The sequence below is a fragment of the Lagopus muta genome, chromosome Z (genome assembly GCF_023343835.1).
Source record: "Lagopus muta isolate bLagMut1 chromosome Z, bLagMut1 primary, whole genome shotgun sequence".
Lineage (NCBI taxonomy): Eukaryota > Metazoa > Chordata > Aves > Galliformes > Phasianidae > Lagopus > Lagopus muta.
Genome location: NC_064472.1, coordinates 57,937,243 through 57,953,172, shown reverse-complemented (window position 1 = coordinate 57,953,172; position 15,930 = coordinate 57,937,243). Strand labels below are relative to the sequence as shown.

Sequence of the window (15,930 nt, the reverse complement as noted above, 5' to 3'; positions counted from 1 at the left end):
AGGCTGATGGGAAGCATGTGGGAGAGATATAGCTCTCCCACAAACAAAAAAACAGTGGGACACAAAGAGAGCAAATTAATTCCACTTCTGTAGACTGGAAAGGTCATAAAGACGCAGTTTACTACCTCATGAAAAAGTATGGAAGAGCAGCAACTTTATAAGAAGATGAGTAGATCAATATTTCCTTATATAAAAACCAAGGATCAGCACAGGAAAATTTAAAATTCACTGGAAGTCTGTTGGCTTACAAGTCGCCACAAATTTAGAAGTTTTATGGAGATGCCAGTTTCCTGGCAAAATACAGGGACTGCATGAAATAAACAACATGGGAAACCGAGATACACAGGCTCTGCAGTGAGTCAGATTTTGAATCTCAGCTCTTATGTTACTGGATAGTATGTGTATGCAAAATGAAATAAAAGTTCATCCCGTTTATTCCGTGTAGAGACAGATGTCTCAAATGGACATGGTCTATCTGCCAAGAGAACTTCCAAAGCTTTCTGCAAGATGTTTGTGATAGAGGAAGGGAATGTCTATGATCTATTACTGATAAAGAATTAGAACAAAGTTAATCTAAAATCATTAAAAATTAACAAATCCATGCCCATACCAGGCCAACACACACTAGATCTCTGCTTTCATACATAAGAGGAATTGAAGGAGATACGGCGGCATAGCAGGGCAATGCTGCATAAAACTGATGTACTGATGCTCCCTGCTCATAATCTGTCTTTAATTTTTGAGAAAGAAATCAATAAGCACAGATGAGACACAGACAACTTTAATCCCCTCCAGTAATCTTGTCACAACATGTGTTACTGTAGTTCTACACTTTTACCTTTGCACCTTGTTGTGTGTAACTGAGCAACATAATTAACCACTGGTAGGTAGTGTTTACGTTAGTTCTCAAAAGGTTAAGAAGCTGATTATAGCTAAAATCAGCTTTGCCTGGGGCTTCAGTGGCTGTGTAATCAAATTAGACAAGCAGGGCACAGTGTCACCTAACACAAACCAGTGCCACTTTCTTCTCTGTTTTGACCTTTTTCATTAGATGAGCAAGCCAGGTTTTAGCTTATTCCAAACATTTTGAACAGATTAGTTCCCAGTAAACTCTGAGTGATAAGCCAGGCATTAGTCCACATGGTTTTGTAGATGACTCAGAGAGACTGCATTCAAGAGATTCTTCAGGAGTAACGTCAGCTTTCCTTTGCCCTCAAATAACCATTTGGTTTAAGTTTATTTCTTTTTGGTGGAAACAGTTTTCAGAAGGTGAACGGCAATAATTTCAAACCCCTAAATACCTGTGGTCACTTTCTTTGTCCTGCACTTTACACTGTTTTCATTCTAGAGCTGCAGAGCGGTTTCCCAAATCCAACAGCAAACAGAAAATTTCACAAACACAGCAGATAATGCATTAGCATTTCTGAGAAGCCACAGGTAGCCTGCTCAGTGGAGCTACAACTCACCCATGTGATGCAGCTGCTGTACTCTTTGAAATCAAACAAGGCGAATGGTATAATGGAGGTGTTTAAGGAAGTATAATAATGTAGGGAGAAGAGCAAACCAGCCTCACATCAGAAGAGTGCTTTCTGCATGGCTGCATCACAACCGCATTTAAATGCAGACTACAGCTTCTGTAATCTTAGTATCTTTTACATAAAGGGAACAAAAGATTAACCAGGCAAAGAATACAGAAAGAAAAGTGACAGCAGATTTAGATTAAAAGCTGCAAGAAATGCACTACACTTTTCTGAATTTTATGCAGTGAAGTGAAAGACAGCAGCTAAATACATTTGTTTGATATTCACATGTCTGTCCCCCAACTCCAGCTGCAGCTTTGCCTGCTTAGGTACTGTGGCAAAATTAAAGGGTGTTTGTGCCACGAAAAAAAGCAGGGTGTAAAACAACGGCCTCTGTAGATGATTTCTGCCTATTCATTTACAGCCAATAAAATCAAAACTTGTTATTTTAATTGATTAAGTCATAAATAGAGAGTTACAGAAGTCAAGCCTCTGTACTTGCACAGTCTGATGATTCCTGCTAATCCAGCAGTACTTAACAAATTCACATGTGGTTAGGTTGCCTAGCCATAGCTGTAGATCACATTTCCATGCTGCAAGCTGTGCAAAAAAAAAAAAAAAAAAAAATCAATACACCAAGTTTAACATACGGACAGGAAACAGTGTCCTCCTATACTTACAATGAACTTCAAATGACTGTGCTGTTCCTACTCTCCAGTGTGTTACAGCGAAATGCATTCTTTCAGAAGATCCATCACGCAGAACAATACACAAATTCACAGAGGGAGTCATACCTATTGTGTCAATGTGTTTCAAATAACCTGACATTTTGATTGCACCATCATCCTGTCAGGAAGCCTCCCCCACCTCCACGTGCTAAAAGCAGAGGCCCGCTCTCCAGACAGAACACACGTGTGTCTCTTTCAGATGTAAGAGCAAGCCCCAGCTCCCTCACACCCAGCTCCTGGAAGGCCACGCAGGCCGTGCCATGGCACAGCCCTTGGTAGGCACGAGACCCGTGCCGTGCAGTGCCATCTCCAAGGTCTTGGGGTGAAGTCACCAGAGTGCCCCATCCCAGAGCCAGGCTCACAGCTGCCAAAGGGCCTCTGTGTCAACAGGACACGGGGGCTGGCTTTTCCAAAATGCAAGGCTATGCAGGGTGGTGGAGGGATCTGCTGCTCTCTGGTAATTTCTCTTCATTCTGGTGAGCAGCTGTAAATGGATTAATGGTATTTAGCTCTAGAGAGCATGTCATTGATCTGCACTGAACATATAAACTGTTATATAAAACACACTTGTTCCTCGCTTTCTATTAATGTGTCATTTGCAAGAAAAATTTTATTCAGAGATTAATGTACCATTTTGAAAGCCCTGGGCATAAAGCTCCCAATCAGAAAATAATAATGTAACAATTCTAAATGTTGAATAATATTAATATTGCAATACATTATGACTTAGTACACTTCAGCTTTCTCATATCATTTCAGAGGATGTAATACAGTCCCCTACTATTACAAATGAGCTCTTTCAGGGACTCCAAAAATGGCAAATATGCAAATTTTGCTTTTACAGTCCCCCCTGACAATGCTGGAGAATCAATAATTTTGCAGCAACAAATGGTGATCGTTGCCCAGTGCTGGCAGACTGCTTCCAGGTTTACCATACGGATGCGTTTGAATGTATGTCTGTGAAAATCTGAGGACACTGTAGACCTGTCTCATCAGTATGTGAAGGTCTGCTGGGGTCTCAAGGCAGTTCTGCTGGTATGAAGTCAGCACCAGTGCTGACTCTGTCCACCTCTCAGGACTCCTATACTGAACCCCCTATCTGATAGCTAACATCTGGAACTAAACACTAGTCTGTACCACTTGCTCTTTTCACTCAAGGACTTCTATAGAGGGATACACCATAGTCAGGAGACTTCCTCCATACAGACGACATCATTAGAGCTCGCCCAAGGAGAAAATGCATATGCAAATCACTGTTGAGTCTGTACTAAATCTTTAGCATCTTGATGGTCCATTTGTTGTTATTTCTTTTTCCCCACATTTGACATTGCTTCAGCTATATTTAATTTACAAACTGTTTTTTTTTCCTTTCCCCAAAATCAGGAGGCAGGAAGTAGAAGGGTGCAACTAGCAGAGGCAGCTGATACGAGCTGCTGGCAAGGTGAAGCAGTAGGTTTTAGTAATAGCTGGAAGCTGTAAGTGGTTCAGAGCTTTGAAGTCAGTGCAGCTTTGATGTACTGCTCCCATAGTTAATCGCAAGACAGTCTTGAAAGAAAAAGATTTCCCAAATACCATCCAAGTGTCGTTGCTTGTGAAATCCTTCAATGATTTTTTTTTTTTTTCCCCCTAGTGAACTTTAATGTTGGGCTGTTCTCTCCCTCTTGGTGGCTCTTAAAGTGTTTTAATCAGTTAAAAAGAAGACTAAACCCATGCTCAGTTCGGTCCAGGCAAGTTGTCTGCTGTGTGCTGCTTCACCGATAGATCTAGAGCACTCTCCTCCCTGCAGCCGCCATGCTTAGCCATGGTGGTGAGCAGTATGGTGGTGGTCTCCTTGATGGCTATTTCATCTCCATACTAAAACGCTGTGATGGATTATCTACTTATTTGTCCCACAAGACAAGCTCTCATTGAGTCACAAAGTCAAGCAATCGTGTTTACTGAGAATATAAACAGAATTATCCTTGGCTGGTAAATAAATCAGTTCACGAAAGTGTGGCATTTAGCATCTTCTGAAAACAACTGCATGTTACCCAATTTATTTCAATAGCTAGATTTTAAGCCTGATCCTGCTCTACATGTCAAATGTCATCTACCAATCAAAAGTGCAGCAAAACAATCATTTCCAATAAGCCTGGAGTTAGCGGAGCAAGAACATAAGACTTAACTCACAATCCCCATCCTACATCAAAAAGCTCTTTACCTGTGCACATTTGTATCTGAACAGAAAGGGGAGACACCATTCCCAAAGACCCATGCGTGTCCAAATGGACAGAAATAAAGAAAGTGGCATGTGACCAGTAAATTATGAGAGGGCAACACGTCGAGGTCAGAGGTCAGTGAAGATTTCAACAAATCTCAGAAGATATGGCAACAGATTAAGCCAGAGGATAGACTGCCCTCCAACCTTAACCTGTTAAGACCTTTGAAGTCTTGTGGTGACCTCTGTTCTGCTCCTTCATATTAGTTGTTAGTTACACTAATTACAGCCCAATAGTGCACTGGAGCCAGGCACTTTTTCCAGAGCCATCTGTATATGTGCAACTGTGACCTTCAGCCAAACAGTCCTGTGCACATGACATGCACTCTCCCCTTTTAGACAGCGGGTTGCATTGCCTGTGGCAGGTTATGAACCTTCAGCTGTGACAAGCTTCAAGATGTTTGGCACATTCAAAAAGTGGGTGCAATGTTTTGCAAAAGAAATTGTTACACAAATCAAAGTCAACCCCAAAACATGGGTCAGTCAAAGAGGAATCTGACAAAAAAGCTGAAAGCGATTTAACTATAAGAATAGTTTCAGTGTGCACTGACATAATGATTTCCAAAATAAGGATATAAAGTGAAGTGTAACCCCACATACATACTGCATATTCAGCACTGAAATAAAAGAAACAACTTAGTGTTGCTGCCAGTAAGCTTGAGTGAGGGAGTGTGGCATTAGTTGTGGAGTCTATTTGCACTGATTTTGCATCAATATCCATATTAATGCTAACAAAATATTGTATCATATTTGGGGACAGCATTCAGCTTAAAGTCTCTCTGGCAACTGAAACATCACTTGTAAAGCTTCAGTAAATCATGTAGCAGCATCAAACAAAGTCAGGCAGTAAATCAGTAGAAAAGTTTAGAAAAAAAGATGTAGTGCATAAAAATCATACCAGAATTAACAAAATGTATAACAAAAGAGCCTGTGTGTGGAAAGAATAGCTATTCAAAATCAATTCCTATTTCCTCATTCATATGGGGAATATTTTTTACATGGTAGATAAAAGCTTTGCATGATGACAAATCAATCCACCTGCGATTGCTGGGAACAGTGTTACCAAGATAACATTATTTGTCTGCAAGTGCAAACTGCAAGCTGTGAATACATCTTTAAAGAAATACTTATAAAAAATGTCATTTTAATGAAGACAGAAGATCCTGACTTCTGAGCTCTGAACTATCCTGGTACAGAGATACAAGGATGCGGGGAGATATAGGCACTGATCATTTTTATGCATGCATACCTTTTACTGCTGAATTTGCAACCCATCTCCCTGCTCACACCATGCTCTTGCTGCTCTGGCTTGAAGATAGCAACCTGTGACTACTGGCTGGCAGGAAAAAAAGTACACTTAGGCACTTGCTATTACTTCACATTCAGTCCTTGGTTTAAACAGTAGTCTCCAGAGGCAGAAAGACTGATGCAATAGCCACCAAAATCAGGAATGTTACTTCTGGTTTTTATGGCAGACAAATCAGGTCCCAGTAATGAACAGGAATTTGCAAGATTCGTAAGCTATGCTAAGTTTGTATACAGAACACATGAGTTCTGCAGTGAATAGGGGGAAACTCTCAAAATTCTAAACGTCCAGAGCACTCCTGAAATGCAGTACTTGTACCTTGCAGCTCTTTCATGCCTTATTGTAAGGCTCTAGCAATGTACTGCTTTAGGAAATCTTCAGTCATTATCTTATAAGTGTTTGATTTTATGGGGAAATCCTGGAAAGGGAATACCTTTCACTAAATGAACCAAGTTACATAAGAGGATGACTAGACTTCTGTTCCCAAATTCCCAAATAACAAATATTCTAACTTAATATGGTAACCGCAAGTCCTCAAAGGCCATTTACCCCAGTATGGCAAAGTGAGATCAGCTCTTAGGGAGTGAGTGTTCTCAAGTTTTGTACAGACTCCATATGCGCAGTCGTATTAGAAAAGCATTCCCATCCCAGCATTGGCACTTTCTGTCAGCACAGTGCTGCTCCGACTCCTGCCCAGCAGGAGCACTCAAAAGCCAGGGAAGCTCCTCTGAGTTCAACAATTGATTTAGAATATCATTTAAACTCCAGCATAAAAGCACTGACCACTTGGAGGCAAAGAGGGAAATTACAGTTAGAAAAATAACCTATTCTGTTTAGCAAAGCTGTGGCGTGCCCTCATCAGGCGTGGAAGCTCTCCATGGGACTCTAAAAGATCCTCATGTAGGTATCTAACAGTAAAAAAATTGGACCTCAGACTTCAAATACATGAGTGTTATTTATATGTAGTAAAAGGTATATACACATATATTGTATCTTATAATATATAATTTCAAATTATATTAACATAAAAATCTCAGATGAACTAGTAAGTATTTTTACAATGCAGTGTCTTATTTGCACATAGATTAAACAAACAAAAATGCGTGCCTTTTTTTATCCTTAGAGATAATGATGGGCACTGGTGCTTGGTTGAACATTTGCTTCAGACTGACTACTGTACTCACAGCAGCAATAATGAACACTATCTTCGTAGTTTACTCTATTAAATGCATGGGCTGTTTCTCTATTAAAATGGTGTAGGTATGACTTCTACACTTACCTAAAACAAAAGGAATAATGTGAGAACTACTCACTTTTTCATATAAAATTTGGAACATAATTTAACAAATATTATTAAGCAAAATCAGCTGGCCAAAACAAAGTATTTCCTGGAATAAATAAACATTCATAACGTATAAACAGTTATCACACTGAGTAGGGTTCTCATGTCATAATCTAAAAATGTAGCATGTCCACTTAAATTAGCTTTCTACTTAAAACTACTTGCATAAACAATCAGCATCTGAACATGAGTTAAAAGCAGTTGTTTGCTTTTGCTTTTAATAAATACGTAATAATCACAATGCATTTAAAACAAGTCAGTTAACTGTTCCTGCACATTAACATGAATAGATCGGCTGCTGGCAGAAAATGACAAGTCCTTCCACAGAAAACTGGGCCTCACAAATATAGGCACATTCTTTGATAGGACAAAGTTTAAAGTGCAAATATACTGTGAAAAGGACCTCTAAAAATGGCACCACAAAGCTCCATGTTTCTCATCTTTTGGTTATTTCACAGGTTGGGAAACTAATCTTCTCAGCTCAGAGCTAGTCAGAGCAGTCAGAAAACTGTTAAATTAGCAATTTGAGGGCAAGGTGCTAAGAAGGCAAATGTGATACAAATTTAACCTCCATGTGTTGCAAATAAATTTATGTGACATCGAAAAAGAAAAGGAATGTTAAAATCAATTCTATGCCACTGCTAGGAATTTCTCTGATTCTTGCATGTTGTCCAATCACAGCAATGAGCATGGATTTGATATAATAGGCATTACTGACAGCTGTTAAGATAATTTGTATGCCTGAAATAATAAAATGTCTGTTTATTACCTATTTAGCATTATTTGATTGAATAAAAGCAGTGAGGATATAGTGCTATATTCTAAAAACACTGTTTCTTATTCCAAAGACAGCAATAAATATGATTGTAGATCTTCAGTGGACTCATGCCAGCATGTCAAAAAATGTGCAGCAAGAGGTGCTGGCAGGGAGGCTTGTGACCTTAGCAAACCAGAGAACAGAATTTAAACTGCTCCTTAAGCATGGGTCTGCAGTGCATGAAAAGTCTCCATGCCCTCAGATTGGAAAGTGAATACTGTTGGCCTCTTCTGGCAGCTCTGCAACAAAATTAATGAAGAGTTCCTAAAAATGACCAGCAGTAACTTTCTAACATAAAAAAGGTATAATGCTTTCCATGAATTTACCACTTTGGACAGTGTTGTGATGGATAAATATGAATGAAATCACTGGGCTGGAAGTGGATGGTTGCCTGGGGCCAGTGAACCTGACCTGATTACATTCAGTCTGACTGAACAGAGAAGTCTCAGCCAGCAACACGCAAGCTTGGTGGTTTGCATGGCTATTCTCTTCAAGGCAGGGAAAGCACTAGCAAATGTATTCAAGCCGAGATATTTCAACATGAAAGAAAGAGCAATATCTTAAAAAAATTGCTACATGGCAAGAACAAAACAAAAGAAAATATGGAGAGCCTCAGCCCTTCTTGTTCAGTGGAAAAGCAAAATCAATTGTTAGGTATAGAAAAAGGTGGTAATAGCTTGTTATCGGTATAAAAAGATGATAAGGAAAGCTAAAATTATTAAAGCAAAAACAATCTATGCCTGGCAAGCTTAGCACAATGAGGAACTTTTTTTTTTTTTTTTTATATACAAGCAGCAAATGCAATCCATATCAAACATGTCGAATTTCAGATAGAGATTGTGAAACTGTAAATAACTGTGCAGAAGAAAGTATGAAGTTGTTCAATACATGTTTCTGTTCTCTATTTGGAAAGAAAAAGGCAAGGTGTTTGATGATGTTCATTCTATTTCAACTCATCAATATCTTCTCTGGGATGAGTATTTCTAAATTGGCAGACTTGCAGAGTTTGTATTCAAGAGCCATAAAACTGGCTACTGAAGTTCATTTTAAATAAAAGTATCAGAGAAATCAAAGAATATGGGAGAAATCTCAATCCAGCCTTCAGAAAAGACTATCCTATCAGCACAGTTAGCCTGGAGTACCTGTAAATCTGAAGAAGAAATAATGAAAATGGAAATATGGTTCCATAAATTCCATAGACATAGAAGAATCATCTATTCTCACCTTTTTTTTCATTGCAACATTTTACATGTCTCTCTTCCTCTGTTGCTTTTCTTCAGCAAATCCAGCCTCTTTAAGGAAGACAATTCCATTTCACTCAAATTTTCATTGCAAGCCATCTGCTGTAGACTTCTAATCATTTTCAGTGCTTACTACTCTATCCAACTGGCTGATGTATTTTGGGGGCTAACTGTTGCTTACCCAGCTGTTCCTGAACTTACATGCATGCAACAAAGAAAGACAAAATAACTAAATCTGGAAGTTCGAAAGAAACTGCCCAAGGAGGATACGGTACCATGCAACACGAAAGAAAGAACTATGTGGGCATCTGCCAGGAAACAGTGTAAAAATATTTAATTTTCTTTGGGCTCAGAAATGAAGCTGATCCATGTTAAAAATCCCTTTTGGGTCTACAACTCTGTGGTACTCGAAACTACTAATGAAGGATCAAGATAGAAGAACTGATTACAGACAGTACAACATACTAGCACATAAGTCTCTAACAAATAAATTCAGTTTCACTCTTGAAGGTGTATCACGTTTAGTGGATAAGGACTTATATATAAAAGGAATATATTAATTTTATTTCAAGCATTTGAAATAAATTTGGCTTATTCCTCCAGAATACTCTGAGCAGTTGAACAAATTATACCAAGTTTCCCACATGTGTTTGGGATGTGCTTTGCTTTCCCTTTCTTTCCTGCAACTATCTCTCCTGCTTAAGTTTCTCCTTAAAACTCTGGAAAAAAGACTTTATATGGTGTCCTTATACTGTATCAAATATGCTTTAACTGTTTGTTTCCAGGCACCTTGCATCTCACTCGAGTTACTCCTGCTTGTTTTTCAAAGGAGACAACAAAAGTCTTCCTTTTATTAGGAAGATATATTTCTCAATACTTCTTTTAAGCAGTCTACTATTATCACTAAATTCGGAGTAGCTTAATTACCTTAAAGCTTGAAAACTGATCAATACTTCATAAAGTCATGAGGAGACAAACTGCACAACTATAGAATTCTTGTTTACTTGTGAAAACATGTTAAAAATCAATATTACTCAGTATTTCTAGGAACCTGCAGACTAAGTAATCTGCAAACATAGCTGTCATGAAGAAATCCGTACTGAATTGAGGTGTTCTTGACAGAGTGTCCTAAGGCTATTCAACAACACAGGAAGTAAATGTAAATTCACCTGTGGTAAAATTTATGTGAAGATTGGCAGAATGATTATTAACAAGAAAGACCGTGGCTTTTTAGTTCTTCTTTTGTGCGTTAATCTTCATTTCCTTTTTTAAGGGAACATGCAATATTTCATAACACTTAGTATCAAGGGCAGCAGTTATAGAAAGCATACTAAGAGATTCTGGACAAGCTCCTCCAAAACAGACTCTACACTATGGTGCTAAAAGGGTCAAATCTGACTCTTGGTGGATGAAACAGGAGAAAAGTAAGTAGTGAAGTTCTGAAGTCTGTATATTGCATTATTCTGCCTTAGAAATGCAGACAAGTCCATTTCAAAGAAAAGATGTTGAAAGACTAGAGACGCCACAGAAAAATGTTCGAAAGCACTTGAAACCTGGAGAAATTAACTCCAGTTAGCTGCAGTGAGACTTAAAGAACTCAAAGCGCTCTGTTTCTCAGAATAAATTGGAATGTTGACTTGATTCCAGTATCAAATTCACACGTAAAAAAAAAAACAAATGTAGTCGATAGCACTATAACTTAGAAAAAGATGTAACAAGAACTAATGGCTGGAACCTGAAACCAAAGGCAAGTCAGAAATGAACTGCTTCTGCTAATACTTTGACAAATTACAAAAGGAAGCAATGGATTTCCCACCTCTTGAATAATTCCAGCCAAAGCTGAATTACTTCTGGGAAGAAACACTTCAACCAAATGCTAGGGATAGCTACATAACTACATCTGCTTAAAATATAAAGAACTAAACATGAGTGGAGAAAAAGTTACTGAAACATCCTTCCTGGCTCAAACTATAACCATTTACGAAAAAAAGATCAAAAATTTTCAATGGAATGAGAACATTTGAAAAAAGTCTGCCAAATCTGCAAATTTAGATTTTTAGAGAACACAGGCTGAAATGCAAATGAATTTTTGGATATCAGGTCAATGCAAATAAAAATGTTGCCACTGAATTTCAGACTATGTCCCTCAAAGATCTGAATATCTCCTTACAGGCTCTGAGCTTTGTCAGAATTACAATTGCAGTGGTGTACCAGATTCCACCTCTACAGATGTTCTGGCTTTACTTCAGCTAACAAGAATGAAACACAGAAAACACTTCTTAAAATGAGTAATAGTCCATGGAAACAATTTAGTAAGCCAAAACTAATATTCAACATCAGTCCCACAAAGTACTTACCCAAAACTCACAGAAAACCATGTGAGGTGTTTCACTCTTGCTGGCCTGGAGCCTGCAGATACTCCAGAATAGATGACAGGGAGAGAACAACAGCCTTCTTGTCCGCCCTGCAGACGACGCTTTACCCCCAGTGCTGCAGTAAGGATTGAGGGGTACTGTTCGACACAGGGGTGCCTGTTTGCATTGTGAGGCCAGGAGGCATTGTGGCTAGCAGTGGGGTTGACAAGCCACTATGAAAGGAAGTTTTAGCTAAAATCACAAAAAGCAGCAGAAGCTAGAAAAATATCTACTTCTGCTAGGGTGTATTCTAACATAATCTGTAAGAAAAAGCCAATTTGAATTCCAGCATCATCTCTTACATCTGGGGATTTTCAAGGGTCTGGAAAATACAGCATGTCTTGCTTTAGTTGTTTCCCTTCAGTGGACAGTACTAGTGTTGAATGCTCTGGCACTATATATTTTTATTTAGCAACAACTTAATTATACTTAGCATAGCTTCTTTAAAATGTCAGTCTAAACTGTCACGTGGAAATCTGCATTAAAGCAGCATCTGCCTATTCACAATGTGAGTGTATTCATTATTTGCTGCACTACCATAAGGCCTGTAAATGCTAGTGAGAAGACAAGGCTCAGGTGTTTTGGGAGTGCAACCATGCTAATGACTGGCTAAGCATCATTTGTTCTGGCTAGCATCTGCAACTGATGAGGGAGAAGTAAGAGAAAACAAGATCCTCAACTCAAGAATTCGCAATCTTACTTCAGAGTAAGACAATGGCCAGAAATGTAGACAGAATTGGATAAACACAGGTTGCTCTGGAAGTAAGACCTCCTATTTATTTTCACAAAAATAAACAGATACAAAGAGTACAATAACACTGTTTGATAGAGCAAATTCTCATCTGCAGAATACTTCTTTTTTTTTTTTTCAACATAGCCACTACTGTGAGTTGTGCATTTTCATCAATGATGAAGAGCCTGCATGCTGTGCTCATAACAATCTGCACCAGCAGAGGTGACCCACTGCTGTTGTCGCCACTGCTCAAACACACCACCCACCACCCCAGAGTCCCCCTGTTTAGTCTCCAGAAATGTTCAGAAAGTGTCAATGAATGTCAATGGCTGCTGCTTTTTTTTTTTTTCCACATTGAGGAATTAAGCGACAAATCTTTGCTCCCCTTCTGTGCCAGACATCATTTGGTCAGACTGCCCCTCTGCTGACATCTGTCACACAGTAACAAAATGTGAAGGAATATTGACGGGAAAGTTCGACCTCTACTGCCGTACCACAAACATCTGCCTCTGATGTCATGGGCCAACACAGTAACACAGGAGGAACAGACTGTGAGACACTCCATGTACTAAGAATGGAAGAAATCCTATTAAGCAGTATGAGAAGTAACAGTTACGGCAGGTCAAATCATTGTCAAACATCCTGTCGGAAATATCTAGCTGTAGTAATTCACATAATACTTTATGATGACAATCTAAGACAGCCTTGGGGAGTCTGAAACAAGCATATGTCACCCTAGCAAGTTAACTGTACTCTAAAAAATGCCCTGATACAGATGCTTGTGTACTGGAGTAATTTTTGATGAAATAATAGTTTTTCTGATGTCAGTACTAATCCAAATACATTACAGTATTTTGTAGAACGTTACGTCAATATAAGCAATTTGTGCTACAAAATAGCAACATTGGGGATATACAAATCAAATACAAAAATTAATGACAAATTTGAAATTATTACAAAACTGAATTCTCTCACTGCTGCAACATCAAGTGGTTCAAGTCAACACTTTAAAATTCGTATTTTCATATTTACTTTTGAGGCTCTGGCTTTCTGGAAATGAATCTGAAATACCACTCAACAGGTCTTTATAGATTTTTGTCCTTTCCAAAGCATTGTGAAACTAAGGGACTCAAAACACAACATGCAAGCTCACATCCAGCTAGGTATTATACATGAAACAAAAAGCTGCCTGTAACACCTGAAGCTGAGCAGGAGACTAAGAGCAGAGCTCTTTTGAAGAATCAGGAGCAGGCAAAAAGCTACTTACTCCTGCACTAAGAAGACATTAGTTGAAGTCAGGCTTAGTGCACATGTGTAGCAACTGCAAGAGCCAGTGCTGAGACCAGCTGATGCTTCAAAGTATCAGTAATAACTTTCAATCCCTGGCAGACAGCGTACAGGGGCAGAAACGGATGTGCAGAACGAGCCATGCCAGCATGGAAGGATGTTCACACCAGGCTACACAGTAACCTCCATCCCGAAGATCTCTGCACTCGCAGCTTGCGCTATTGAGGATGCAAATACCTTAAAACAAATTGACATGTAAGTAAATATAGGAGCCTGCCACTCTGACAGAACACTGGGGTGTTTAATCTTTTAAGTGAAAAGCTTTTATTGACAGAACTACATGAAGACATAAAACGCAAAGAGGTTTACAGTAAACACTGATTACTGTAATCTTAATCTCCATGAATGACTACTGAATGCAAAAATAACATTTTTAGCAAAATGGATAAAATGCCTAATCTGTCTTATTTTAAAATGTGTGTGCTTTTGTACTTCCTTCTTGAATTTGTAAAGCTATTGGACACCAATCTCTGGTCACAAAATAGGAGTGTCAGAAAATACTCCAGATCAATCTTCAGAAAATTGATTGAAGAGTGAAAAATCAGCAGCATTGGTAAAATGGACTAAAAAGCACTAAGGGGATGAGCCAGGTATTGCCTCAGTGCCTAATACAGTTTATGGCCGCTTCTGCCTTGTCTGCTATGAACAGTTTACGGGGTTTAAGTAAATCTGAGAGTAAAAAGCAGAGACAAGTAAATTGGTCCTTCTCTGTGCTTGTCACAGACCTCTCTCACGTAATTAACTCAAAGCACAGACACTGCTGCTCAGCAGAGCCCATCTGACCATGCTGGAGGTCTTTCTGCTTGAAGCCCAGGATCTGCTCAGTACGCACCTTAAGGAGGCCTGTCTGCATAAATTCTGAACTTCTGCAACAGTGTGGAAAAAGCCAGTTGTCAGATAAAGCCAATAAAACTAGCACCTCTGCAGTCAAATGGATAATTCTTGGTTTCACCAGTACCAACACAAGCTTTGCCACAAGAGTACTACCTCACAAACTGGTGGAAAGGCATGCAGGGGCTCAGATACAGACCTGCCCTTCCAAAGGAAGGCTTGCTGTGCAAGCCACGCTGTCAGTTTCCTGGATCAGTGCTTTTAAGCAGATCTAACAGTCCAAAATAACTTTACTCAAATTTACTGTAGCCCCATGGAAGGATTACTGATGCTATTCCATTACTTAGCACAAAGCAGTGGTCTCCAGGGGACTGTTTAGTAGCATATTCTTGTCTGGATATTAAATCAAGCTATGCCAACGACTTAAAAAACAGCAGGTAACAAGCTTTTTCCTGTTTTTCAGTGAGCTCTGTTGAATCTCATCTTTCATTTGTTTTGAACTGCAAGTCTCCTATGTGCATACAGAAAAATCTCCAACTTTCCCCCCTGCCAAAGTACATAGTGTGTGATTAACGCATACAGGAATGTTTTCGGCTGTGGCTACGCTGAGAAGCTCAGTGGATGGCAGTGCTGCTCCTTCATGGGAGCAACTACGGGGCCTCTTTCTCCACACCTCCACATCAGCAATATCATGGAACCAGAGGGGCACAGGTGAAAGAACTTGAGAAAACACCAAGCTCAGTGGGACAGGTGAGTTTAGACATCAGAAATCAGAAGTTTGAAACAGCAGCTTAATCTGCTGTAACTAAGTTCCTACTGTAGTAACACAAGTAGGGCAAGTATATTAATAAAAAACCCACAATTTATCTGTACATGAATCACTATGAGTATGGTTTCTTTACTGACATATAATGGATGTTAAGAAGGCAGGACATACTCCTGGGGAACAAGGGCCAACTTGGCCACTCTTCTTGAGAAGGTGGTTGGACCAGATGACCTCCAGAGGTTTCTTACAACCTCAGCCATTCTGTGATTCTATAAAACCATTTTTTTCCTTCTACTTATTTATGTATAAAAAAGTTTAACACCTGCAGCACCCTGCATGAAATAATATTAATGACATTTTCTGAATTCAGAGTAGAAGAGGTTGCGCTTGGTTTGCCTAAATGAAACAAAATGTTTTACATGACATACAGAATCATGTATGTTAGCCTGATGTTTGGTACCAGTATCTATTACCCCTTCCTCAAAATACTATTCCAAAGTTGACAGTTTAACACTGGTCACCAGCAGCACTAGCAAAAGTCTCACATCTCTCCCACACTGAAGAGTTTATTTTCCTGCAGCCAGCCAGAATGCAATTTATTCAGCTACATGGATTCATTCTTGCACTA

The 15,930-nt window shown here is 39.1% G+C and overlaps 1 protein-coding gene across 9 annotated transcripts in view; it reads right to left on the bottom strand.

Moving 5' to 3' along the window:
* The window catches only part of FAM172A (family with sequence similarity 172 member A), a 256,784-nt gene that overhangs the window by 41,609 nt on the left and 199,245 nt on the right, over positions 1–15,930 (bottom strand). For 4 of the 9 annotated variants that reach the window (XM_048932065.1, XM_048932064.1, XM_048932067.1 and 1 more), the window contains one exon: positions 13,707–13,882. The exons of 2 other annotated variants lie outside the window; for them this stretch is intronic. In XM_048932065.1, coding sequence (XP_048788022.1) covers positions 13,734–13,882 — 149 coding nt within the window. In that variant the 3' untranslated portion in view covers positions 13,707–13,733. Of the gene's footprint in view, positions 1–12,455; positions 13,883–15,930 lie in introns of those variants that run through there. 3 more of the 9 variants (XM_048932070.1, XM_048932061.1, XM_048932069.1) reach the window with 3 other exon arrangements.